Source organism: Thermobia domestica, chromosome 16 (assembly GCF_964235325.1).
Source record: "Thermobia domestica chromosome 16, izTheDome1.hap1.1, whole genome shotgun sequence".
Lineage (NCBI taxonomy): Eukaryota > Metazoa > Arthropoda > Insecta > Zygentoma > Lepismatidae > Thermobia > Thermobia domestica.
This window is the reverse complement of record NC_137469.1, coordinates 110055936-110083539: the sequence shown is the minus strand read 5'-3', so window position 1 is coordinate 110083539 and position 27604 is coordinate 110055936. Positions and strand designations below refer to the sequence as shown.

Genomic DNA, 27604 nt, shown 5'->3' with positions numbered 1-27604 from the left:
GCACATTGTTCATGTTGGTTATCCACTTTCTATCATTCGTGATCAATAGCTTTAGAAATAACTCGAGTTCGTTAAGTTTTAGTAGAGATTCGCAGATGGAAATTCGATCGAGTAAATGTTTTTCAGCTCAATTATGTGACACCTAAATGTCGAACTTATTTTTGTAGCGACCTTTCTCCAAATGGTTAAACACTGTTTGGTGATGGAAGGGGATGTTATGACTGCTTACATACCGGTCCTGCTCGACTTTTGCCGGAATATCATCTACTTTTGCTGTGATTGGTTGCCCACTGTGAGAAGCATCTTGTTCATCGAGATTTCCAGAATGAAAGCGACTGAACCATCTTTTGGGTGTTGATTCCAACAACAAATCTTGCCCATTAAATAACATAAATTTCTTCACGAGCCTGCGCAGCATTTGCGCCTTTGCAGAAAATTCACTCATCTTCACGGCGCCATACCTCATATCTGATTACAAGCATTCCAATACTTTTTGGACATCTACTAGCTTCAACTGTCAGCTGTCAAATAGCGTTCGGCTTAACCCGCTGCGACTCATATACCTCGAGATTTGGAACACACACACCATCTGTGCGCAAAAGGCTCAAAAACGACCTGATATTTTGAGTAGAATAAATATACCACTGGAAGCTTGTACCTTGTTACAGAAATACATAAAAGATAGGAATACCATAAATAAACAATGAAGTCCATACCTATATATCGCAACCCTGACCTTATTTTTTATTTCTTAATAAAGAGATCCTTGTATTCATATGTTAGGATAATCATCATTATAGGTATTCTGACATTATTGACAGACCACTTGCCGCAACTGAGAAGCTTCCATGCTTGATAATCTTCAGCTAACTTCTTCGTTTTAACGTATGATTTTTTTTATTTTGATACCGTCCACCAATTGTAGCCTCCTTCGCTCTCTCTTTCTTTCCTAGTACCATACCCTCTAGCACGTTCCTCTTGATACAGTTAATTCTTAGCCAATGTCCAGATCAGTTTTTCTTCCTCTTCAATAATATCTTAAATTGTTCTTTTCTCCCCCACATTTCTAACAGCCTCTCATTCATTTTCTGCTCGACCCAACTAATTCTGTCCATTCTTTTCCACACCCACATTTCGAAAGCTTCCAGTCGTTCCTCATCACTTTTGCGTAATGTCCATGTTTTTGCCCTATACAGTACAATACTCCACACGGAGCATTTTATGAGTCTTTTTCTCAACTCTTTCTTCAAGGTACCACAAAATATACTTTTCTATCTCCTGAAGGCTTCTTTCGCCATTCCTATCCTTCCTTTTATTTCACGTTCACACTCACTAATAATGCTATCCAGGTTCGAAAATTATTCTATACCTATTATATTTTCTTTCCTCCTACTTCTATATTCGACACCGACACCTTTGTTCCAATCACCATGGCTTTTGTCTTTCTATTTTCATTCTATAATCTTCACACCTCTTCTTTAAATTTTCTAACATCTTATTGATTTTCTTTTTAGGTTTCACAATAAGCACTGCTCATCTGCAAACCGTATATACCTAATCGTTCTACAGTACTTCCTACCGAAATGCCGTCTCCATTATGTAAGCTCTTTTTCACTATCTTTTCTAGACAGATATTAAACAATGTTGGCGAAAGACAATATTCCTGTCGAACTCCCCTTCCAATTACACTCTCCTCTGCCATTTCCTCCTCTATTCTAACACTTACTTGTTGGTTCATATGTAAGTTTCTTATGAATCTTACATCTTTCCATTAAAATCCAACGTTCTTTAGAACTCCTAGCAATAATCCCCAATCCATACGGTGAAAAGCATTTTCTCGATCAATAAATGCTACATACACCTCTTTCCCTTTTCTATAAACCTTTCACTGATTACTTTTAATAATTCAATTGCAACTCATGTGCCCCTGCATTCCGTAAACCCGAAATGTTTATTTTTTTCATTTGTTCTTCCATATAACCTTCTGTTCAGTATTCCAAGCAAAATTTTTGCTGCATGCGATATGGAACTAATACACTGCTCCACAAAACTTAAGCAACTCGAGAGAACTTGGTATAAGTGACGTGTAAGGCCCATTCAACACTGGTTAGTGGCATGCACATACACAGAGACACATAGACAAGGCGAGCACCCACTCTATCGCATAAGCAGCACCGTTGCAAGCGCGGTGAACAACTTATGCCATGAGGCGTACACCACAGCCCAGTAGTGTCCGAGGCTCCAAGCATTGAGGTAGTGATTCTTGTGTGGGGTACACACCTTGCAATGGCTGGTAGACGACATTTGAGTGACTTTGACCGCGGGCGAATAATTGGACGGTTGGAATTGGGCCGATCGCAAGTGGAAGTGGCGCAGGAATTCAACGTGAACAAAAGTGTTGTGTCGAGGCTGTGGAGTCGCTTCCAAAATGGAGGTGAAGTCAGTAGACGTCATGGAGGAGGCCGTCCGAAGAAGATGTCGGCCGTTGAGGACCGATTTCTTACAATTTTTGCCAAACGTAACCGTCAAGCTTCATGCTCTGAACTGGCGAATGAGTTGTTTCAGGCTACAGGACAACGCGTGAGTCGTGAAACTGTTCGTCGACGGCTCAATAGAGCAGGACTGTATGCAAGAAGGCCTGTGCTGTGTGTGCCATTGAAACTGGAGCACAAACGTGCGCGTTACACATGGTGTCAGGAACATGTTGCATGGGGGAAACACCTGTGGGCGCGTGTCATGTTCTCCGATGAGTCGAGATTCAGCCTGTCGTCTGATTCTGGTCGGACTTTAGTGTGGAGAGAGCCAGGAACACGCTATCATCCAAACTTCATTGCTGAACGGCCGTCCTATGGCGGTGGTTCCATTATGGTGTGGGGTAGAATTATGCTGGATGGGAAAACGGACCTCCATATTGTGCAACGTGGCACTTTGACAGCACAACGGTACCGGGATGAAATTCTCAATACACATGTGCGCAATTTCCACGGAGCATTTGGCCCAGACTTCCTGTTCATGGATGACAATGCCCGCCCACACCGTGCACATCTTGTGTCCGAGTACCTGCAGAGCGAAGACATTACTTGTATTGCATGGCCTGCATATTCGTCGGACTTTAATCCCATCGAGCATGTGTGGGATGCTCTTGGGCGGCGAATAGTGCAGCGCAGTCCACCAGCACGCACTCTCCCTGACCTGCAAACAGCTCTCCTCGAGGAGTGGCGCCATCTGCCCCAAGTCTTGATAAACACTCTGATTTGCAGCATGGAGGTCAGATGTCGTGCCTGTATAGCTGTTCGTGGTGGTCACACTCCATTTTGACTGCCAATGCCCTCGCACAATCCAGCTTCACCTGTTCAGGTATCGTTGTGCTGAACTTTTTGGTCACTCTGTACATCCTAACTGTATTGTTCGTCTTCATTTGTGTTGCATTGTGCATCTGGACCGTCTTATTGTCCATTATACTTGGTGCAGTAATCGTGTCGTTTTATTTTCTGCCACTTTCTTCGAGTTGCTTAAGTTTTGTGGAGCAGTGTAGTTATACAATCCTGACATCTCTTTGGGTTCGATTTCTTGGCCATTGGTATCATGATCATTTTCAGGAAATCCTCTGGCCACTCTCCTGTTTCATATATTTCATTGCAGAGTCGGAACAATTTTCCCTGGCTCTTTAGGATTTAGATTTCTGGGCTTTCGGCATCTAAGGCCATTTAGCCCTTCACGTTTAAGGGATGACGTCCCTTGGCGATCACACCATCCGGGGAAAGGAAAGGAAGAAAGGATTAGGGAAGGAAGGAAGCAGCCTGGGACCTATAAGTTAGGTACCATCCTGGCATTTGCCTGGTGTGAATGAGGAAAACCCAGGAAAACCTCATTCAGGATGGCTGGCCTGAAAAAGAGTTTTACACTTTTTCGACCGAGTGCTCCCACCGGGAATCGAACCCTTCCCTTGCTCTTGTCTCTCATATTCTTAATGAATTTGATTTATACATTATTTACCCCGGATTGTTTTTGTATGCTCCTTTTTTTTTTTTTGTCCAGATACGAATTAGTTACAATTCTGTACAGCAGATGGCAGCAGCAATCAGTACTGATACGTGGTATCATCATGTAATCAACAGGAAACATTCAAAAAGGTGGTTTCATGGCGTAACCATTGGGTCACAAAGGGTTAAGAAACAAACCAAAAAGTAAGGAAATGTACTTCATGAGAATAAACGTAAATTATATATTGGACTATAGCTTCTTTATCTAGCAGTGTCATATTGTTTGACATACAAAATGAAGCTTTTGGAATCTTCCACTTTCATAAATCACAAAAGTGACGATATTACTTAACTCATCCATTGAGAGGACATTAAGTTCAACATGATATCAGAACTCTCATTTTAAACATGCGTATGATTCATCTAATGACTTTTATCTTATATTTATTCCAGTTTGGTCTTGGTCAACACTAAGGTTCGTTGAAACTTTGTCAAAATAGTAGAGATGGGCATACACAAACATTCTTCACATATTAATATTCCGAATCAGCTGTTTTACTGTACGCTTTCAAATGACATCGTATCAGAAAATATTATCATGTTTACTCCAGCCTATTATATTTAAAATAATTTTTTTTAGCAACAGATATGTAAAGAAATGTATAGACGCAACAGTTAGCTAGAGGTAATAATGATCTAAAAAATTAATCCATTATAAGATAAGAATAAAAGCACCCGTTTCTTACCTTTGAGTGACAGCACATACTCTGAAGAAAACGAGTAGTAATTTGTACTTTCTTTATCAACTGAATAGTCTCTTCACGATGCGACCTGAATGTACGATCACACATTGGCATACCATGCTTGAGGAACAGTTCAAGTATTATCCGTGATCCCTGTAAAGAAAAACACGTTAGATTTTTTTTTTAATTTATTTTCCACGTACAACACTAACACCATCCACCCATTCCCTTCGATAGGATTTTTTTTTTTTTAATACTGGTGCAAACCCTTTTATCTAGCTCGCCATCGAAGCTGAAGTCTTTTTCCTTTTATTTTTCTATTTATGTGTGTATGTTTCCCTTGGTGGTGACTGGTTTCTTTTTATGTTTTTCACACTAAATCCATACACATAAGAACATGAACGTTAGATAACTCAAGTTGTACATAGATGTTACGATGAGTGGATAACAATTGACATGACGTATAACAATGAAAAACGGATATCTAAATGTAATAATTACTGAAATCATTGTTGCCTGGTGAAATAATCTGTTTTTGGCATAAATTTTGAACTCCCGTTAGCCCTTACTATATGGATTTTAATAAAAGTGACATGATAAAAATCCAGTTCGAAGTAGGTACTAACGAAGTTTAAAAATTCACGTCAATCGGTTCAGGAGTCTTCCCTGACGCGGTCATAAAGAAGATAAAGAGGAAACATAAACAAGAACATGTAAAGATTGCATTCATTTCTATTAATATAGGTAAAAATAACAGGATTAATCCTAATAATGGCATTTAAACTGATACAATTAAAACAAATGTCGGGACCTGGAGGTATATTTATCAATGATATTTCATATATATGGGAGTTTGAATCAACATAAATGAACTTAAAAGGTATGCACATTGTTCCTTTGTATCCTGTTATGGATTTGTTAATAAAAAAAATCATATTAAACGTCGAATTTCACTGAATATAATCAAGATAGCCATGCCATATCTATACTAACAAGTGTTACTGTTGAAAGCACTTAATTTTACTTGTCAGAAATATGGACTTTGTCATGGCCACCTGCAACAGGGAACAAGTGTCTCAACCCCTGGATTTTCAGAACGGGTTCGGTTCTTCGAAATATATGTCAAAACCTATTAGATTTAGTTACTTACGCACTACAATGTTTAATATATTTACTCTAGTTAGTAAAGTTATGTAATGTGCGTTAATAACGCAGCCAAATACACACACATACACAAAAGTTCTGTGCAGCGGGCCCCAGGGTATGGATTTTGTTACTCAGAATTCAAATTTCGAAGCCCCAGGACGATTGGCCGTGCCATTTTTTTTTAATGGTCGAAAAATTTGAGCGAATTTGAATAGGGAGGACACACGTTTTTCGCTCATTAAAAAACGATACGGTCAATCGTCCTGGGGTTTCGAAATTTGGATTCTATGTAACAAAATACATCGGTGCACAGAACTTATTTTTTGTGTGTGGCTGTGTAACTGTTGCTTTTACATGAAGTAGTATGTGCATCAAGGTGTGTATTCGCGACTTTACTTGAGTGTCAATCTATTTTCCCCCCACTCCCTCGGGAAAAAATATCCTGGGGGTGTTTCTGCTCTCAATAATGAAACTCTCTCAACAATGAAAGAAACAAATTACCAAAAAGCTGCAGGATTATTCTGATTATTTTTTCAACCTGTTCTTGGACAAAGTTATTTTCTCTTAAAGGGTCTATCCTATTAAGATAGTGAAATTGGCCCTTGATCCAAATTGGGTTGCTATTGATCCAAAAGGTTATCCTTTACCTAAAACTACCTCAAAAAATTTTTGACCCCCTCCCCTTGCCGAATTATCGTATCATACATGCTCAAAATCGATTTTTTTTTTTGGTGGGGGTAGTCCAAAAATCTTGAAAGTTTCACAGATTTGTAGATACTATCTAGATGTAAATGTGCAATTTTTTCAAAACTATCGATGCGTATTTTATTTATTTCTTTGCAAAAAAATGTAGAAAAATTTGAAGGGGGGATACGTTCCTGACTTTCTGGTTAAAAAATTTGTTATACCCTTAGGTGCAACATATATTTTTTTCGGGTCCTGAAAGTGATGGCAACATTGTCAAAAAGAAATAAAACTGAAAACAAACGTGTTTTTCGCACAGATTTTTTACCATTTTAGGGCCTCTTCAAACAATCTCTTTGTCAAAGTTCCCAATTATCCTTTCTCTTGCGTCCCTTCTGCTTCTGTCGTTCTTTGGCTGCTTCGATTGTGTCCATTTCGGATTAGGATTAGGATTTTAGATTTCTGGGCTTTCGGCATCTAAGGTCATTTAGCCCGACACGGTTCTTGAGGGATGACGTCCCTCGGCGAGCACACTATCTGGGGAAAGGGAAGGAAGAAAGGATTGGGGAAGGAAGGAAGTGGCCTGGGACCTATAAGTTAGGTACCAGCCCAGCATTTGCCTGGTGTGAGTGAGGAAAACCCAGGAAAAACTTCATTCAGGGTGGCTGGCCTGAAAAAGCGTTTTACACTTTTTCGACCGAGTGGCCCCACCGGGAATCGAACCCGGGACTGTCCATTTCGGAATAGAAACACCAAATATATCTCCGTTACAGTGCTTCCACTTCAACCGACTCTTGCAAAGTTACACATACCTCGCGTCGGTTCCTCGTATCTATCAGTGTTTGCTTCAGTGGCCACACACAGTGGCGCTCTTTACCGCGAGCTGTGTGTAACTTTGTTGTGTAAGAGTAGGTTGATGTGGAAGCACTGTTTCGGAGATATATTTGGTGTTTCTGTTTCGAAATGGACACAATCGAAGCAGCCGAAAAACGACAGAAGCAGAAGGGACGCAAAAGAAAGGAAAATTGGAAATTTTGGTAAAGGATTGTTTGAAAGGGGCCCTCGCCTTGAGGGCCCTAAAATGGTGGAAAAACTGTGCGAAAAACACGTCTGTTTTCAGTTTTATTTTTTATTTTTTTGACAATGTTGCCATAACTTTCAGGCCCCGAAAAAAAATATATATTGTACCTAAGGGTATAACAAATATTTTAACCAAAAAATCAGGAACGTGTCCCCCTCAAATTTTTTTTCTACAATTTTTTGAAATTTTCAACAAAAACACATCGATAGTTTTTTTTTTTTTTTTTAATTGTACATTTGTATCTAGATAGTATCTACAATCTGTGAAACTTCCAAAATTTTTGGACCACCCCCACCAAAATTTAAAAATGTTCAATTTTGAGCATGTATGATACGATAATTCGGTAAGGGGCAGAGGTAGGGGTAGCTTTGGAGGTAGCTTTAGGTGAAGGGTAACCTTTTTGTCCAATAGCGACTCAATTTGGATCAAGGGCCGATTTCACTATCTTACCAGGGAAGACCCTTTGATTGAATTACTTTGACTATTGTAGCTCCCTACAACTTATATTGGAATGATAGGGGTGAAGTGCTGCCTTCTATTAATTATCAGCATTCCTTCAAACACTCCTTAAATACTCTGAAATCTATGTGAACATACAGAATAATTTGGCATGAAATCATTACGTAATATACTGCTGAGAAGAAAAGGTATTGTGAACTTTATTTAAATATAGCGCCCATAACAGTATAATAGTTCTGGTGCTATGAGTTTTATCTGCGTGTCAGAATTAGGTGTATTTGTGGATCCATGTTGCAAATTTGTCCTTCATTCTTGTTCTAACCCAGTCATTTTCAAACGATGTGCCCCTAGGAAACTAATGATGCGCCGGGAGAAAATTAGGACATCGAAACTAAAATGCATGCTTTTCACAAAAGTTTATTATCTATATCTTTCAAACAGTAACAATGACTATTTTTCTTCAGGGAGTGCAGTTTCGTAGGTAAAGTTTCTTTATGATAAAAGTACAACATAATTTAACTATGAAGATATGTTATACGATTCTAAATCACAGAGCCAGTGTGCGAAAAACTAAACAGGATTGTAAAACGCTGCTCTAACCTTACGCACTATATAAATACGATTTACTAGAAGAGATTCAGTGGTCAAATCAAGCCATCTTGGATTGCAAAAACGCCTAACAATGTGATCACTCATTGAAACTTTGACGAAAAATGAACCATGATTTTGAGCCAGTGTCAAATCTAGCTTTCTTGTCCGTGTAGCCATCAGAAAGAGCCAACAACTGTTAAAAATATTAAGTTTTAATTCCTTGATTTCATCTTAACGTTGATTGACAACTAAGGACAAACATAGTTTAATCAACACTTAATTTTAAAACATAATTGCATGTACTGAACGCTTCAGAATCTAGTAGATATTATACATACGATAAATAATAAAAACTTACCTTGAAGAATGCTAACATCATACTTTTCGACAGATACACACGAATTGCTGATACAAAAGATTCCATAGCTGTTATTATTTTACTCCACTTTTCCAGCTTTTCTTCCGTTGTTAAATTTGACCCTCCAGTCGTAAACACTTCCCGCGCCGCTTCAGTTAAGGCTCCTAATATATAACGGAAAAATGACGGAAAACTCAATCTAAAACAGAAAAACAAGAACCTCACATTTTAATGTTTCAGTAATATAAATACATATATATTAACAATAATACGAAAATGTTTTACAAGCACATCTATTAGTTTCACTACAATATAGGTGAACCATATTACCAGTGATTTATTTGTAGCCAGGGAAGCCTGGGAATTTCCCCCCTTCTAAATTTTGACTTCCCTGTCTCCAGGTTTAATTCAATCTTCCCAGCCTGGGAAGATATTTTTCCCCATTCTTAAATTATAAACTATTTTGAAGTGCAATGATTCAACTTCATGTTTTAGTAGCGATTCTTTGTTTTTTTTTTCAGTATGTTTATTGTCGCGAATTGCTTCCCGAAAAATTGTTCATAGAATTGCTTTTAGTTTCTTCTGCAGAGTGCGAGAGAGGCTTTTCCAACTTAAATTTACAGCATCTGAGGCTAGAAACAATTTATCTGAAAAAAAAAACAAAAAAAAAAACTCGAATTTCTTCTTTCCATAAACATTACTTCCAGACATTACTTCGTTCAACGCAGAAAAGTATGCCTTCAGCTGGATAAAAAGTGGACATCATGCTGCTACCGACAAACCAACTGAAAAAGACGTTATCCCATGTAAACCAACCTCCTATTACTTCACTATTCTAAAGTGAGGTACGCTGGAAAATATTGTTAATTTTTAAAGACAGTGTTAGATAAGTCACGCTACAGCTTAATTCAAAGTGAAATCGACAGTCAATCCTTCCTTGTGATTTTGTTGTAAAAACTGTAAATATTGTAGGCTACAATGGCTGTTTCAATTTCGAGAGTAAAAGTGAAGGAAAAGGTAAAGTATTTTTTCCTAGGTAGCATCATATTGTTAATTGTTTAATACATGCTCATGATTCGTCGGAGATCAGATTACAGTCTTTCTTCAATTCTGGATTCGTTTTAATACCAGTATGTATTGTTGACCAGAAGTTTACTTTCAGCAAAACCGTGCTAGGGTTACACACACCCCTGAATCTAATTTTATTAAGTAGAATGAGCAAGTGCGAAAACTCACTTATGATATGAGGAATGACATTAAATACCGTCTTTCCCCTTCCATTTAATAAAATCAAGTTTAAGTGTATGTGCACCTATCACTGTTCTCAGGCACGTAGCCAGGATTTCGTGAAGGGGGGGGTCCGTGACATGAAATACTGTGGTCATCACAAAAGGGGATCGATCATTCTAAACTATTTTACTGGAACATATATTGGTTCGTTTAGCCAGGATTTCGTAACGAAGGGGGGGGGGGGGGGAAGGAGTGACATGAAATTCTGAAGGCCCAGGAGCTCGATCAATCTAAACTACTTTACTATTAACATATATTGGTTTGCTAGGACCATAAAATGAGGATATGTTGGCAAGTATTTTAATAATAAACTATGAAGAAATTTCGAGCAAAATAATAAAAAAAAACTATTGAAAAAGACTTTACAATATTTACGTCCTTCTCCTGTTTATTCAAATATAAGAATTTTCCTTTCGTTATGACCTCAATTATTATGAAAGTACATACTCAATACTGTCTTGTAAACTATCTTCTAATATAAATAAAATAAAGAGTTTGTTTGTGTGTTTGTCTGTCTGCGTGCGGCCTAGGGACCAGACGAGTGGACCGAGAGTTACCAAATTTTGGTCAGGGGTACAGGGGCGTCATTTCAGACTTCGCTTGAGGGGGGCAAGAGCCCCACCGACATAAGACTTTCACGTTTTGTACTAGTATCGATTAAAGTATAGTACTAGTAGACAATCGATTAAAGTATATGTATTCCTCAAACTCTTGGGGGGAATTGCTCCCTCCTGCCCCCCCTAAATAACGCCCCTGCAGGGGTACCTTGGCCCAGGCCCCAGATCACGACGAAGTGTTTTATTCTTTAATTTCGAAACAGGGGGGGTCTCAAGGGGGCGTTTACCGGGACATGTAAAAGTAGTAGAAAATGATCGATATGTATTTATTTATTTAACAATCATCAGATACAGTTCAGAGGCCATTTTACACTGGATATCCAACAACATTAACAATGGAAAGGATTTGGGAAGGTATCGGCCAGGGCATGTTTATTAGGTTCCATCTCGGCATTTGTCTGGTAGGACTGAGGGAAACCCTGGAAAACCTCAGTCAGGATGGTCGGCAGCGGGATTCGAAACCACGACTTCCCGAATGCGAAGCCAACGCTCTACCACTTGAGCTATTAGTGTCGAATTCATATTTTCGCGGTCGCTGAAATCAATGATGAAACTCGGATCGCATTAACTTCCAAATTCACGCTATTCGGCTCCGGGCCGGGGGTCATCGGAGGGGGGTGAGATAGCAAGACATATAAAAGTAATCCAAAATGACCGATATTAGTGTCAAATCCATAGTTTTCGCGGTCGCTGAAATCAATGGTGACACTTCCATTAGCGATGACATGCAAATTTAGTTACAATTGTATGCGGGCCGGGAGTCAGCGGGGGGTGGATACCGAGACATGTAAAAAAAATAGCCCAAAATGACCGATATTAGTAAGAAATCCATAGTTTTCGCCGTCGCTGTGAACCATGCTGATACTCCCACAGGCGTTGACTTCCAAATACAGCCCATGTGCGAAGCATGTGTATATTCAACTAGTTTTACAATATATGCGTTCCTTTCTCTGTTGAATCAAATGCTAACAGAACTTTCTTTCATCATAAATTTTTATTTTTATTATTCCGTCAACTATTGTCGGTTCCAAATGATAGGTTAAAGGAGCAATAGAAAATTGTTCTTGAAATAACATGTTTGATACTGCAAGGATGCGATGACGAAAAATTATGATTTAAAATGTCCACGCTGTTACACAACGGCACTATACTTTCGAAAGCCTTAAATCTCCCTGACTAGTAGCAGAAATTCTGAGAATTCCATAACTTTTCTTGAAATTTCAAAATCCCTGACTCTTCCAGAATATCTCGCTTAGCTCGCCACCATATTGCAAGCAATACAAATCTCCTCATAAGAAAGAGTAAGCAAAAGCTTCCTGTAGTTTTCTTTTTAATATTTAACGCTGATCCTTCTTTTCGTCATTTCCTTTTGTTTTATCCTTCCTTAATTTTTTTCATTTCTGGTCTCGAAGGGGGGGTCCGGACCCCCCGGACCCCCCCTTGGCTACGTGCCTGCTGTTCTGCCAAAAGTAAACTTACTTTTTATCGTATTTATTGTTCGTGCGAGGAATTTGGTTTACATAGGCCAAATTAGAACGGACTAAAAAACCTGTCATAACAAAACTGATTTACGTAGGAGTGTGGCACTTGTTACGACAAGTTGTGCAGATTGCAATGGAACTATAGGGCTTTTACTGGATGCTGCACACTTGTCTTCAGCAGTAGGACGAAAAGTAGCAAGGTAACACATGTAAACTAATCTACCAAACCAAATCGTATCTAACATACTTCCCGTATTTATCGTAAAATTGTTTTTAAAAAGGTGAAAAAGTTAAGAACTTGGGAACCCCCTATCAAACTAGTACCATAATTTTAAAGTAGGTAGGTTTAAAAATAACGTTCTCCCAACCCGACTTTAAAGTTGTTCTGTTATACGGACACAATCTTGCATAAACATTCCCCCCTTCTACAAAATCCACAAATAAATCACTGCATATTACCTTTGATACAAATATTGGTATTATAAAATTATTAAATTAGAAAGTAATAAAATTGGGACTGGAGACTATGGTTTTAATAAATAAGCTAAATTTTACGAATGAATGATATGTACCACGCATATATAAGTAATATACACGAAATTAATAGCAAACAGAAACACTGACAAATCAGGACTACACAATTTAAGTTCAAAGAGAAAACCAACGAGAAAATAATAATGGTAAGTGGTGACAGACTAAGTAACAGACTGTAATAAGTAGAAATCACCCTTTGGTTAAACTTATTGAATACTTGAAATGAAGTTAAGAACATTATCAATAAATGCAATGTTATTCCTAAGTAAATATTACATTAAGTATGAATTTAATACTTAAACACAACATGCGACAATTTCGAACTATCTGTTTAAAAGTTCTGAAAGATATCCATCATGGCTAAGTGTTTAGCATCTTTGCCTTTCGTATTAGGGACTGAACTTACCGATCGTAGTACATATTCGGATTCCACATCAAGCTCTCATATAGACCCATTGTTGCTGGCAAGATATGTTTATCTTCAAATAAATGAACGGAGTCTTGAAACTGTCGCCAACAAAATTTCCCAGACATTCATCTTCTTACCAGAGTTTCCATTTATATTCATTACGATACATTAAATCCGTCTGTGTCAAAATATTACGTCTGGAAATTCTACTTGAATACTTTGAATCAGATCGATCAATCATTGAGCTGATTGACTGACGTAGGATGCGAATCAGTTCTCCGATAGCAAACTCCGAGAAAAGTTATCTTTATTGCAGGACCGAGCGCATAAAAAGCAAGTTCGTTACACACGAAGGAAACCATAGGATTACGAAATATTAATATGACTTACCTTGTTATAGTCTTGTAAGTTTCTGTACATGAATTTTTTCCTTTCAATTCATTGGCTTCTGGCACTACTGTTTCCACTAATTTTGTAAGAGCTCCCACCTTGTCATCACTACATCTGACATAAATCTTCAAAACGGTTTCAATACTGTGATTTAGTTGAGCTCCTTTCTCTTTCAAACCATCCAACGTGTTCCATTCTCGCCGCAAACAGTTATTACTCAGTTCCACTATCAATGATTCAACAATATTATATTTTAAAATACAATACAGCTCTTTTAACGTTTGAAAGGTTTTTATATATAAACAAATTAATATTCGAAGAGAGTCCAAATAAATGGAAGTCCGCTAGATAAAAGAGCACTTTATTTCATGATTATATTTTACCTATCTTACCTATAATAAGGAATATTTCACAAGGATTTATGCAAAAGTAAGCTATACCTGAACTTACTACAAGAGTCATTACACGAACAAATGATCCTCTCCAAGGTTTTGCATACGTTAATTCAAGTTTTTGATGTGAACAGTTTTTGGCGATACGACAGATGATGACAGTTCAATTCTATATTTAGATGTTTGCACGGAAACAAAAAGGTGCACCCGCAGATAAATAGATAACAAACAGACACAACTTTTTCTGTTATATGACAATTGAGGAGTTTGATGTAATAAGGGTGTAAGCGAGTTTACCCCTTTTTGCATCAAACGCGTTTGTGGCTTTTGCCATGTTTGTTTAGCCTTCTGGTAACATTTGAATTCAATATCGAAATAAAATGCTGCATATTACATTGTTTTATGTAAGAAAAAAAAAATTACTTAAATTTTCAACATCGTTTTTCTCCAACTGGATGTTTCAGACTTACGACCTTATTGCATCAAACTCCTCAATTGTGGTTAAAAAAAATACAGTTATAAAAATCTTTTTTATAGTTCTGTGAAATTATGTCAAATAAAATTCAAGTTACACATTACATACAATCTTCCTATTGAAGTTAATTACGCTAAATAAAATGGAACAAAATTCACACAAACACTAACGTAAGGCCCTCAAACTCAGATTTCTAACAAGAAAATTATCAGGTTGGTAATTCCGATTCCTCAATTAATTTCAGAGCAAACCGCTTTAAAAGAAAATCTCATTACTCATAAGCCTTGAACGTCTTTATTTGAAATGGAGTTCAAAAGTCCTTAATAAGGAAGAATAAGCCAAATTCGCCTAAAACCGAATTAGTACTTCATATTGGTTTTGGAAGCATATTGAGTGAAATACAATTCTGCTTTGGTGGTTATTAGACTCAAACTGCAACGACTTTAATATACAAGACGTCAACAATTAATAGAGTTAAGAAGAATGATCACAAATATTCGCAATTATCAGCATAAAAATTTAAAATATATTCGCAAATCTATGTTGATGCGGATATCTGCATCCACACAGACATCTATCTATCCTGATGCCTTACAGCATACGAAAGTGGTTCGGTCATTTCCTAGAGGATAACAATTCATTTAAACTGATTGATTTGTGGATGGGTCAAACATAAGGTATTTCCGCCAGTTTTTCCCGCATTATTTATTTCCGGTAGGGTTCGGAGAAATGTATTACATATACACATAGAAGTTACAATGGTTATATGTTGCGTTCACCTACAAATATAGAATTTTCGCGATTGAAATGTCCAACCGACGAGTGTTACTTTTAAAGGCCAAAAACTATGAAAACTACAATACTTGGGTCAGTCAAAGTAGTCTACGGTTGTAACCAGACACTTCTACAATCGTTCAGCCAATAATTGGATTCTATTAAGAAAGAAGTTTGGAATCCATGATACACATAAATCGTCAACCGCATGCTGCATCAATCATGATGAGCCGGACGCCGAAGAGACAATGTTTTGTTTTGGCCGGACCTTGCTACATAGCACTACGCCAAGAATGTGTCGATTTTCTCCGTAGTCATACCCTTTGTTAAGAAAGCAAAGAACCCACCTAATGTACCCCAAGCGCGGGCCATAGAGGCATTTTGGGCCTTATGTAAACAGAAGTATGCTGAACGTCCCCACAGAACCAAAAAATCTTCGTGACTTTACGGATTTGGAAATATCTCAGCCTAGAAGTTGTGCGTATTACAAGATTCGACCTGATGCGAAGGGGGATACATAATCTGCGGGATATTGGGGACAAAGGCATCCAGAACGCCAATCTTATTTATTTATTTATTTTTGTACGGAATCATCATTCTCATGTACTATCCCAGTATGGAAATACATTTCAAAAATACATTTCGATCCTTATAGTTTTCCAGTCTACCAATTTCTTGTTCACCTTTTACGTTCTTCCCTGCCAACAAGTGATCATGATGATAGAAAAGGTGCAGGACAGGAACACTGTAACCAATGGCGTATGCGAGGAGGATGATTCTGGGTATTAACACCCCCCTCCCTGAAGAAGATATGCGAAAATAAACATTCATCTTCATCATATATATATCTCTCTCTCTGAAATAATATGAACTGGGGTGCTTGAACGCCCATTTTCGTTCATGACGGACTTCTGCGTACGTTACTGACGTAACTCATGGGGAATTTACACCGTCCTCAGAGCGACATGAGGGCGTGCATTTTGTACACATGCCTACTGACCATTGCTGAATGCGTAATATATTCCTATTTATGTGCTATGCAGACAAGTTTGAGGAGCATTTCATGGAGTTCAGAACTGTAGCGATCAACATTCAAGGTTTTGCCTTGACAGAAAAACACATAATGGAGCTGTAAGAATGACTTTGGAAACCGTCCTGGACTTTAATCACGATTCAACTACATTTACAGTTGTCGTAGCACGTACACTTTTCATCAGAAGTGACAATTCAACACATCAAACTTTCCCATTTATTACGTACAGTCAGAGAATTGAACACCTCCAGACGGCGATACTTGGCCTGTTTCAAGCCAAGTGGTACCCTTCAGTTGAACTTTCCCCTGACGCGTCTTTGGAGTGGGAAGGGCCTGGATACGACAATCGGCGGGAGCTCACGTAGTTTGAATCCCACTTTAAGCTATAGGTCTATGTCTTATATAGCATCACTGCTGAAGGGACGCAAAACATTATACAGCAATCAACAAGTACAGTCGTATGGTGTATGGCCTAACTCGTCTGCAATTATACGAACATTTTCGAGGGTCTGATTTCACAGTGTTCCTGAGGAGCTCATTCAAACATACTGTTGTTCAGTTGCCAATATGTCACTAGCACAAAATTTCTGAAATCAAGGTTGTATGGTGCGCTGATTCACGACTCTTGGTCTAAATGCACTGCTGATATTTTTCTGCAGCTAGATATGTAAAACGCCCCAGTTTGAATTCGTAAATAAAGATCAGTCACGACTGTGGGCACTTGCACACGACCCTGTTCAGCAAGATATTGCTTCCTGACTGTTTCGACAACCTAACCTGTTTTTTGAACATACACGGAGCTCGTGACGATGTACGCACAATCTCGGCCCATCTATTGATTGTATTATATAGAGTGTCTTCCCACCAAGCATAAAAATCGGATATTTCAATGTACCGACCAATATTACAATAAAATGAAAACTGAGAATTTTGTTTTAAGTTTTTGAAAGAAGAAACATTAAAGAATCAAAGAAATAATCAATAAATGTACCCACGCTGAATATAACACCGATTTGTGCTTTCTTTACCTATATATCATATTGTTTGCGGACGAAAATATTACTTTTAAAACTTAGCACTTTCGTTGACAGCAGAAGTAGCAAAATTACTTGCTTCATTTATTACGCAAATCAGGTCTTATGTGCACAATTACCGAACTCGATATAAAACTGTTCCTGAATTTTACGGCTTACCTTGTCCATACAAACTTCCTTAAGCAACCACTTTCTTTTGCTTCGATGTCTCCATCTTCGCACCACTAGCAGCGATACTTATGTATCTATAGACAAGTAAGAACTTACAATGTTTCTCTTGTGACTGATTCATTACCATTTCTTACCACTCTCGATATAACCTTTTCTTTTTGCTCTACTTTTTTTTTTTTTTTTTTTTTTTTTTTTTTTTTTTTGAACAAGCTATACCTAATTGGAAATTATATAAATGAAACATACTAAACACTTTATTAACGAATGAAGTTACGAGAACTCAATGAAGAACAATACTAGAATAAATAACAACAACTGAAAAAAGCAAGTAAATGTACATACGAACAATTTTACGATACTTCTACATTTCTCGGGAACTTTGCCTATTGTCCGCTTAGCTAGAATCTTTCCCTCTATTCACTATCTATCTTTCGTATGTCTAATGAGATTCCATCTTTTCATGCTGCATTCTCCGTTTCATGTTCTTTATAGAGTATGCAACCTCTTCTCACATAGCACAATGTATCTCAGTTTCTTTGTCTTCATTTTCTTTCACCGTTTGAAAAAACTCGTTTAGAAATTAAATCTTCCGCAGTATTTCTTCGCAGTTTCGAGAAGTTATGATACACCCTCTCTTTTCGATGTTATGATTCGCTTTCACCCACAGCGTATGCTCAGTTTTGCCTTCTCAATTTGCCAAAATTTGTGTCGTCTTCACTTAAGCTCACAAAAATACATCTCCTTTATCGCTCTCACGAGTCGTTGCTAAATTCCCTCATATTTTCTTTTATGCATTTTCGACTTCTCGCTCGATTCTACTTATCCTAATTTAGATATCAAATTATCATTATTAATCTTCATCTCTCTTTTCCTTCAACAAACAGCATCTTTCATCGAATATTCTCTTCTCGTTATACTTCACTGTGATATTTCCTACCATCATAGATGAATCCATCATAATTCCTGTGATCTCCTTTGTTAGCTCCTGGAAATTTTCAAAAGCCTCCTCGAAAGCGAAAAAACGGTTCCTCAGTCATCTTATAAGTTATCTTTGTTCCAAGTTGGTCTTTAGATGCAGTACATATCCTACCATTCAATTATCACGTTTTGTATTGAACCTGTTAAGGGCATTCGAACTCCAACCACGTTCTTCTGTTTGATATGATGTTGCGAATTCGCTTGTTATTCCACTCGGATATCGCCATGTCCGTTTCCTGCGAGGTTTCTTATTGAAGAAGGAATTCATTATGCATTTTTTTCTTCTGATTCGGCAAATTCTACTGAAAGGTTTCACGTTCATCTTGGATACAGCATTCAAAGTTACTTGTAGATTTTGAATTTGATACTTAATCAAATTTTCACGTGATCATTAATTAAACATGTTCATAGATCTAACGAAACATGTAATGAAGTACATGGTCTGTTGACACAAAATACAACAACTCTAAGTTCTATGTTCCATTGCTAATTGGTAAAATATGAATACGTGACACTCTCCAGCAGTATCTTTTACAAAATGTTTCAACAATATATTGATAAATATGCTACAAAGTTCATATACATTAAAATCAGTGGTAGCGCTTAAGGGAAGTTATATCAGTAAAAATTAAATTGTTATAAAAAAAAAAAAGGGGGGGGGGAAGGAAACGTAAACCACGCTCAGGAATTCTAATCACCATTCTACTTACAAATCTATGTAATTTCTGAATATTATTTGTGCTTCCGTGTTTTCAACTTTCCCCTGGAGTCTTGGTCACGGAGGATAAAAACAGTGCGAAGAAAAGTAAAAAGTATCAACGAATAAAATGGATAAAATGAATAAAATAAAAAGCATAAACGATTTACCAACGGAAGGGTGATGCTGGAATACACTTTGTCGAGTTCAATGATCACACATTTTATGGTGGTGATTTAAGTTGCAATATGGCGGAGTCAATTTGTGCCCTCTTTTGTTCTTTAGTGCTACCTTGTGCTGTTATTTTCGTTGTTATGCCAATGCTGTGCGAATTTTGTAATTACTGCTTCCATCCATCACTTAACCATCCTTTGTCCAAATTTATTTTATATTTATTTTTTAAAAAAAGCAACCATTGCAGTTTACGTCACCACTATTTAATGTGTGATAATTGAACTCGACAAAGTGTGTTCCAGCACCATTCTTGCACCTGTTCCTTTTTATTCCTTGATGTTCTTATTTTTCTTCTTCCTGTTTTTATCCTCCGTGACCAAGATTCTACGGAGAGTCGAAAGCTCGGAAATACAAGTAATATTCAGGAATTACAGAAATCCAGACTAGAATATACAGATCGTAAACTCCGCATAAAACTGGAAACAAGGCGAACCGTAGCGCCTCTAACATACGACGACGGAACTAGCCAGTCTAGTGGTACATGGTGGGTGAAAGCATGAAGTGCACAGGTGTGCATTGCCACCATGTGCTTTTCCATTTGTTTTGTCTTTAACCGCTAGTTTGTAGAAATGATTTTAACATAATGTTCGATAAAGATCTACGAAAATGTCAACAAAGCAATCCAGGCCCAATACAAGAATATGAGGTACCCCCCCCCCCCAACCCATGACGTCACGCTCGAAAACCCACCCGCTTACGACGAAACATCGTTCTCCACCAAACGTTGATTGGCTCTTTCGCCGTGCAGACGATACAAACTAATTTCAACAACGCATATAGGGAATTGCTCGTCTGATTCACTCTTATCTGTGCAGAAATCTGTAAGAAGAATTCAAAAACCTCACCAATTCTTGTATAAAAATTTAGAACATTACGAAAGTTTTCTTCACTTAGGCTGTAGCGATAACATTAAATGTTTATCGATGCGACTTCCTTCAAGAGCCTCCAATGGAACATATAATAGTACTAAACGCAAGAACGCCCCTTTACTATCGAATTTAAAAGTGTCCGTCTCACGATTCTAAAGTATACTTTCCGAATCTTCAAATTCTATCAAACTCTTTAGGTTCTACGTGAGTATAAACTAACTACGTTATCCCATATACTGAGTATCAATCATAATGATCGAGTTTGATTGGTTCTGAAACGTCGTAAAATTGGAACTTGTACTTTGGAGTCTTAAGTTACTAATATATTCTTTTCAATTCCCACGTAAAATAACGAAACAAAAATAGTATTATTTGGTAAAGTCATTAAAGATTTAAACAGAAATATTATTACCTAATGCTTGTTTTTGAGCTTCGTCATCTGTAAAATGAGCAATGGTTTCTACTAACTTCATCAAGTTCACAGCAGTCGGAAGGTAGGATATCACACTCATATACGATAGTATGTAAGAACAAGATTCTGTTACCATTTCTCGCATCGACAATTTTATTTGTGTATCTCTACTGATTCTCGTTGCAAGGCACTTCAATGCAGCTGAAAAATAAAAAATAAACTCAATATTAATTTTAAGATTATTAAAAGGCGTTCAATATTATAACTTAATTAATAATTATGTTTGTACAAAATTCTACTACAAAGTTTAGTTGACTTCCAATGAGAACAATCAAATAATAATTGATTGTTTTATAAACAATTACTGCCGCCAACAATGACAGGATCAACAATATGGAAAATTGGCAGATATCATTCTCTTGGTATTATGTTCATTTTACTTGGTTAGTTTTGGCTGAATTATTTATTTGTTCGCTATTTTTATGTAATTCTTCCTATATAGTAACATTGGTGAAGTACTATCCATTGAGCTAGGAACAAACTATTTGAACGTCCAAAACAATAACTTTAAGCTAATGATTATGTTACTAAATAATAATAATAACAGTAAATCTACTTTAGCATAGGAGTCCAAATTAGGTATTAAAAAGTTACATATCTGAGTAATATTTTTTGGAACAGAATTGTACTACAGAATAGCAGCAGGTAGAATGTAATAACAAAAATTGCGAAAATAATTAGTTACCTTTTAATATTGGATTATTATCTTTTCTATGAAAACCAACCCACGCAAGAGTGCTTCCTAAAGCGCGAAATATTAAACAAAAGCATCTACTTATCACAGCATTTTCTGGTTCAAATATTGCGTTACAGTCTACTATGCCATCATTTGCATCCATCACACTCTGGAAAATAAAAGTAAAAAATAATGCACAAATATCAAATATTGCTACCTACAGTAGCACAAGAATTTCAAATGACACCAAACCACGTAACTTCATCCTCAGTGGAAAACTTTAACAATAGTCGATAGTTAGCCAATGTTATTTTATTAAACGATCATTAAACCTTAATTTCTAGATTAATATCTAGTAGATAAAACACACTCTCAATTACTAATCAATCAATGAAATTAAACACCTTAACAGTTCAAAGTGTCACTGCGAGTTAAAAGTAATTTTCTATCAACATCTGCAAAGTATATTTAAATTTAAATGTTCAATATAAAATTCAATAAACTTCATTAAAGCTAAATTTACTGCAGTATTATCAATAAATAACTTCATACGTCTATCATCACGGTATGAAACTAAAAATTCAAAGAGTATTGCAATATCCTGCACATGGTTCTATTTACAAACATCAACATTTCTACACAATACCACATACGTTTTACTACAAGCTACTACACGAAGCAGATAACATAAATCATCATCACCACTGGATCATGTGATGGAAGCCACCGCTACCCAGGAGGAGATATAGAATTCCAAGAATCACCACAACCGACATCAGTCCTGGCTGATCAACTACTCTCTCAGCTTGCTCTGGAGCTCTGAGAGAACCCTAACCTAACCCAAGCCTCTTAGCTTGCTGTGTGGAGCTCTGAGGCCTCCTGCCCACTTACAAGCAAGGTTTTTCAAGTTTCACACTCTGATTTGCTTGGAACTCCTGAAGTGAATAAAGGAATCAAAAGTAGGACATACGTGTTTCTTTTTTTTTTTTTATATCGGCCAACGTGGGGGCTGAAGGGGGTAAACACCCTCCTAAATTGCGAACATAGAGCAATATGACACATTTTAGCAAGGCCATAACGAGCACAGCACTCTTTCGATTTGCTTGTCGCTTTTAAAATTCATAGAGAAAACAATATGTGGAAAACATTGTAATAGTAGTCGATACGTCTGGCAAATGACGGAACAATTACGAATATTGTGTCATCATCTGCATGAAATGTGAGCAGTGCTATGAATTCCTGTTGTTATGCAGAGATTTAAGAAAGAAGAAGAAGAAAAAAAAAACATAAGACAGATCTCTTTTAAATATTGGCCAAGGTGAGAGATAAGATTGGAATTCGTTACTACAGTTTGAATTGTCGTTTGTACCTCTTTTAGAAAGCAATATCTTGAGTGTTTAGAGCATGGTTACATCACACGATACTATAAATTAAGTTATAATTACGAAAAATTCATAACACAATTGGACACTGAATTTAATTCGTTTTGTCTTTGGTAAGCGTGTTACAAGTGGTATGTTATCTCGTATTATGCCAGAGTAAAGAGTCTATCAGAGCAATATATTCAAGTACAAGTGTGCCGATAAGCATGGGCGTGCCAGCCGGGGGGGATGAGGGGGACGCGTCCCCCCAGAATTTTTCTAGGAGGAGATTGTCCCCCCCCCCAGAAAATTGTATAGCAGGAATTCTTCCCCAAATATCTCGGCAAAAATGATGAAATACTGGAATAGGAACGTCGATTGTCAATGAATAATTCCTTGAATTGAAAGGAATTACAGTTTCATTGGAGAAAACTCTAACAATTACCAGGGAATATAAATGAAGTATAGAAAGTAGCGACACTGTATTAGCTCGATTATTAGCGACACTGTATTACTGTATCGAAAACTACCACAACGCGTGCACACATTCATTTGCGGCAAAAATAAAATTTTGAAATATCTATATATTAAAATGCTACGTTTATATGTTTGTAGTCAAGAAACGTTTATATGTTTGTGGTAAATTCTTTTAACAATCATATCTCGGAAACTACAAGCTCTGGAAAGATGCCGTTTTCACTGATCGATTGCAAATTTTGTGAAGATTGTTGAGTTATAATTGAATATTTTTTTAAATGGACGTTATTTCTTTATTACATTTTTTAAGAGTACGCGGAAGTATTGAAAATTTAGAAAGTAAAGCATCATATCTCAACGAATTATACATCCCAACCCCGCACATTTGTATACGAGGTTAGTATATCTCTCCGGCATTTGTTTTATGGTCAAATGATAATGAAAAACGAAGCATAACTATTTCGCCAGTGTAAGATGAATCTTTATTGTTTGGAATGTTTGGCCCAATGAACACCATATAGCCTATCACTGACTTTATAATTAATTGTGTGTGTGAGCTAGTATCTTTATGAAAATAGTAGGTTCTAATTGAAAGTACGCAATTCTTAGTGTGTCTTTTCATTTTGAACAGCTACAGCTTTGTGAAGGATTTACTTCTTGGTTCCAAGGCAAAAATATTTCGAATTTGACTTAGTACTTATTAAAAGTTTCATGCTCAGTTTCAAATATTTCTGCCTTGAGATTTTATCTTTAGTCTTCCAAGAAAGCGGTAGCGGCAAGAAAAAAATGTTGCTTTCTAAGTATCTAAAAAGATTCCTTTCCCTCTGCACTTATAGCATTACAAAGAGGAAAGAGAAATTGTGGAATGATACTTTTTTATTTAATATACCGACTCTTGCTGTATCGGCTTCGTGTAAAAATACCACCATTATTGTGCCAGCCTCGTCAATCGATTGAAGACTTACAACACTGTTTAGCTTCGGAAATATAACTCAAAACCTGCCTAAAAAGATCTTTTTCTTCATGTGCGGGGAAGGTAGGTCTCTTTGCGTGTTCTTTCTAATGTATTGTTGAACTTGGTCAACTGGGCTGTGCGCAAGTGCACCACTGTTTTTGAAAGGACATGTTTTGCAGTGTGTTTTCTCCAACAGTAACGTTATTTAGACAGCTGTTTTTGTGTGTTACTGTGAATATAATGTTGATATGAAATTTTTCATCTCTTGTTTCTGTTTAGTGTTGTTTTATTGTTTGAAATGGATCAATTTGTCATAAGAAAAAAGCAAAGAAGACAGCACGTGGGCCAAAGCAGTGCCATTGTTGAAGAAAAGAAGAGAAATTAATTCAAATGATAGTTCAGCTGATGGATAACAATCTGAAACTGACAATGGACATTCAAATCTTGTATTGGTCACCATCACCATTAGTGTCTATAGAAAAAACTTCTCAATCTCCACGTCTAGCAAGTGGTTCAGATTTTCCCCACCCTTCGAACCTTTCAAAGCCCAATTAGACTTTAGTGCTACCTACAAATTTTCCACAACAGTCCCTGAAAGGTCGAACATTGAAATTTGTGCCGACTTGGTTACTTCCGCCGCTGCACGCCTATCCAAACAAAATTAACGTCATTTTCTGTTTTAACTGTACGGGCATCTTGAAAAACATTTTTTTTAAAAAAAAGTTCTTACTAAAACCATGGAAGACGATTTCTCTACTCTAGAATTTTGCAACTGAAATAAGGCTAAAGAGAAATTAAGTATACACGAAACTTCAGAATGCCATGAACTGGCTGTACTGCGCTACACACAGAGAAAATAATCCAATAGAAAACCAATTAAACAGACAAATTTTAGATGAACAACTGAAAGCCAGGAAATTCCTGGAAAAAATATAATCTCAAGTATACGTTATCTTGCAAGACAAGGACTCGCATTTAGAGAACATGACTCCCGGTTCAGGAATTTATTTCAATTGATGAGCCTTTGCTCTGAAGATTTTCCACAATTGAAGAGCAGGATAAAGGGAAACATGAAGAGATGTAATTTCATGGATGTTAAAATCCAGAACGAAATCTCGAAACCATAAGCCAAGAAATTGCTTTTCATATATGTAACAAAATCAAATCTCAAAACCCTCCTTTGTTCTCTATCGTGTCTGATGGTTCCCGTGATGTGGATGGCCAAGAACAATTAAGTATTTGTGCCAGGTAAGTTGATGAAGATCTCTGTTCTCATGAAAGTTTTCTTGAGTTCTACTGTATATCAAAAAACTACTGGTGAGTTTATAGCTTCAGTTATTCTGGATGAGATGGTGAGACTCCAGCTTTTAATTGCTCAATTCAGTGGACAAGTTTATGATGGCTCTGGAAATACGAGTGATGGCTCTGGAATTAGTGTCCCACCTATTATATGTAAACAGCAACTTCTTGCTTTGTACGTACATTGTGGAGCTCACAGTACTAATCTTGTGATTAAGGGTGTCTGTAGTGCATCAGAAGTAGTGAGAAACTCTTTGCAGTGGGTACACGAACTATGAGTACTGTTTTCACAGTAACTTTCAGTGAGGTCACGATTTTCTGCTCTAATCGAGGCTCATGCTTGTTGTCTCGTCTTAAACATTGTAAACATTAAATCCTTGTGTCCCACTAGGTCCCATTATGAAGAAATTGTCTCTACGTTGCAAAAGATGAAGACTGACGGAAATGTCAATACATCTTCAGGATCAGCAGCTGAGGTTTTGCGGCTTTTTGAAGAAGGATCTACGTTTCTTGGGCTCATATGGCTAGAAATATTATCAGAGTTTGGAGCTTTTTAACAGGACACTTAAAGACCCAATTTCAGTGTCAAAATGGGAAACAATACAAATCATAAATGAAAACATGAACTTGAATAATATGCTTAGTCACTGATCATAAGTTCATTGTACTGTCATGAAACCTACAAATTAATATCATCGCCCTGGAAATCCCATTAATTATAATAAATATTGTCACCAGTACCATAAATAGGATTGTTTGTGTCGCTGGAAGAGAACCTGTTATCACCATTGATAGGATTTATCTATCCTAAATTGCAGCACTTTAATTCATGTTATGTGACATTTTGAAAATTAAGGGGGGGGGGGGCATGACATCAGTCTTTCTTTAAATTTGACCCACAATGTTGAGTGAAGGGTACCGTCCCCCTCAGAAAATTTTAGGTGGGCACGCCTATGCGATAAGTTATCAGTGAACAATGATCAATCTGTTAATCGTATGCCTTGTGTCCTATATGTCATTGATGACGTGTACTGAACGGTACATTATATATATGGATATGTATATATACGCACAATAAGGCATGCATATTATTGTTTTATTGAGTCGTAATAAGTCAAAGCTATAGGGCGATATCCAAAATGGGTGTAAACCTATTAGATGCCATTCGTCTACTTGCAGTCTATTTTGCTATTGTAGACATTCCAGAACCACCTCCAAACAGGACAGAGATATACCTTGCAAACTACCTCCGGAAATTGATCAATGACGCTCTAGACAGAACCATGTCAATATACAACGAAAACGTTACTGTACACTTTGATTTGGATGAAACTTACAAGGAATATGTGGGAAGGAGAGCATCGGGAAGCTGCGGTGTTCTAAGTAATGAGTCTGTGGACTTGGAATACAAAACGAACGCAGCTGAATTATGGAAGAGTGAAAAAAGAAAGAGATTGTCGTAACGTCCTTTATGCGACATTACAAGAAAGAAAGGTCCCGAAAACAGTCGTACAATTGGAAAAAGCAAGTCTCTTCAGGTGGAACACGCAAAGACAATTGCGTGAGGTGTCGCTCGCCGCGCTTCAGAGCTTTCAAACCGCCGTTAGTGCACATTTACCGCTGCATGACGTAGATCTGCACCGGCGGGCTCTCTAGGCAAGTCAGTAGCATAACCTCGCTACATTTACGGCCTCAAAAAGTGGTTGTGAGCATTTAAGCGGGCGCTCAATATCGTTTCACATAAAGTTACCAAACTTATAGCTGTTTTCCAACATTAGCAAATGTGTATCTCTAACGGTTTAACTAGTTATGGTCTTCGTAACAGGTGTAGTGTTGTGTTTGTTCGCAGTTTAGGGGAGTGTTTATCCCCTTCAACCCCCACGTTGGCCGATATAAAAAAAAAAGGTATGTTATACATTTAATTTCTTTATTCAAGGCAGA

The 27604-nt window shown here is 37.2% G+C and overlaps 1 protein-coding gene across 1 annotated transcript in view; it reads right to left on the bottom strand.

Annotated features, from left to right (window-relative positions):
- Nucleotides 1–27604, bottom strand: part of LOC145672568 (Fanconi anemia group D2 protein-like) — an 87800-nt gene that overhangs the window by 11760 nt on the left and 48436 nt on the right. The window contains exons 9-13 of the mRNA XM_081741727.1: nt 21581–21740; nt 20836–21036; nt 13767–13992; nt 9046–9244; nt 4730–4879 (exon numbers count right to left, since the gene is read on the bottom strand). Of these exons, the coding sequence (XP_081597853.1) occupies nt 4730–4879; nt 9046–9244; nt 13767–13992; nt 20836–21036; nt 21581–21740 (936 nt within the window). The remainder of the gene's footprint in view (nt 1–4729; nt 4880–9045; nt 9245–13766; nt 13993–20835; nt 21037–21580; nt 21741–27604) is intronic.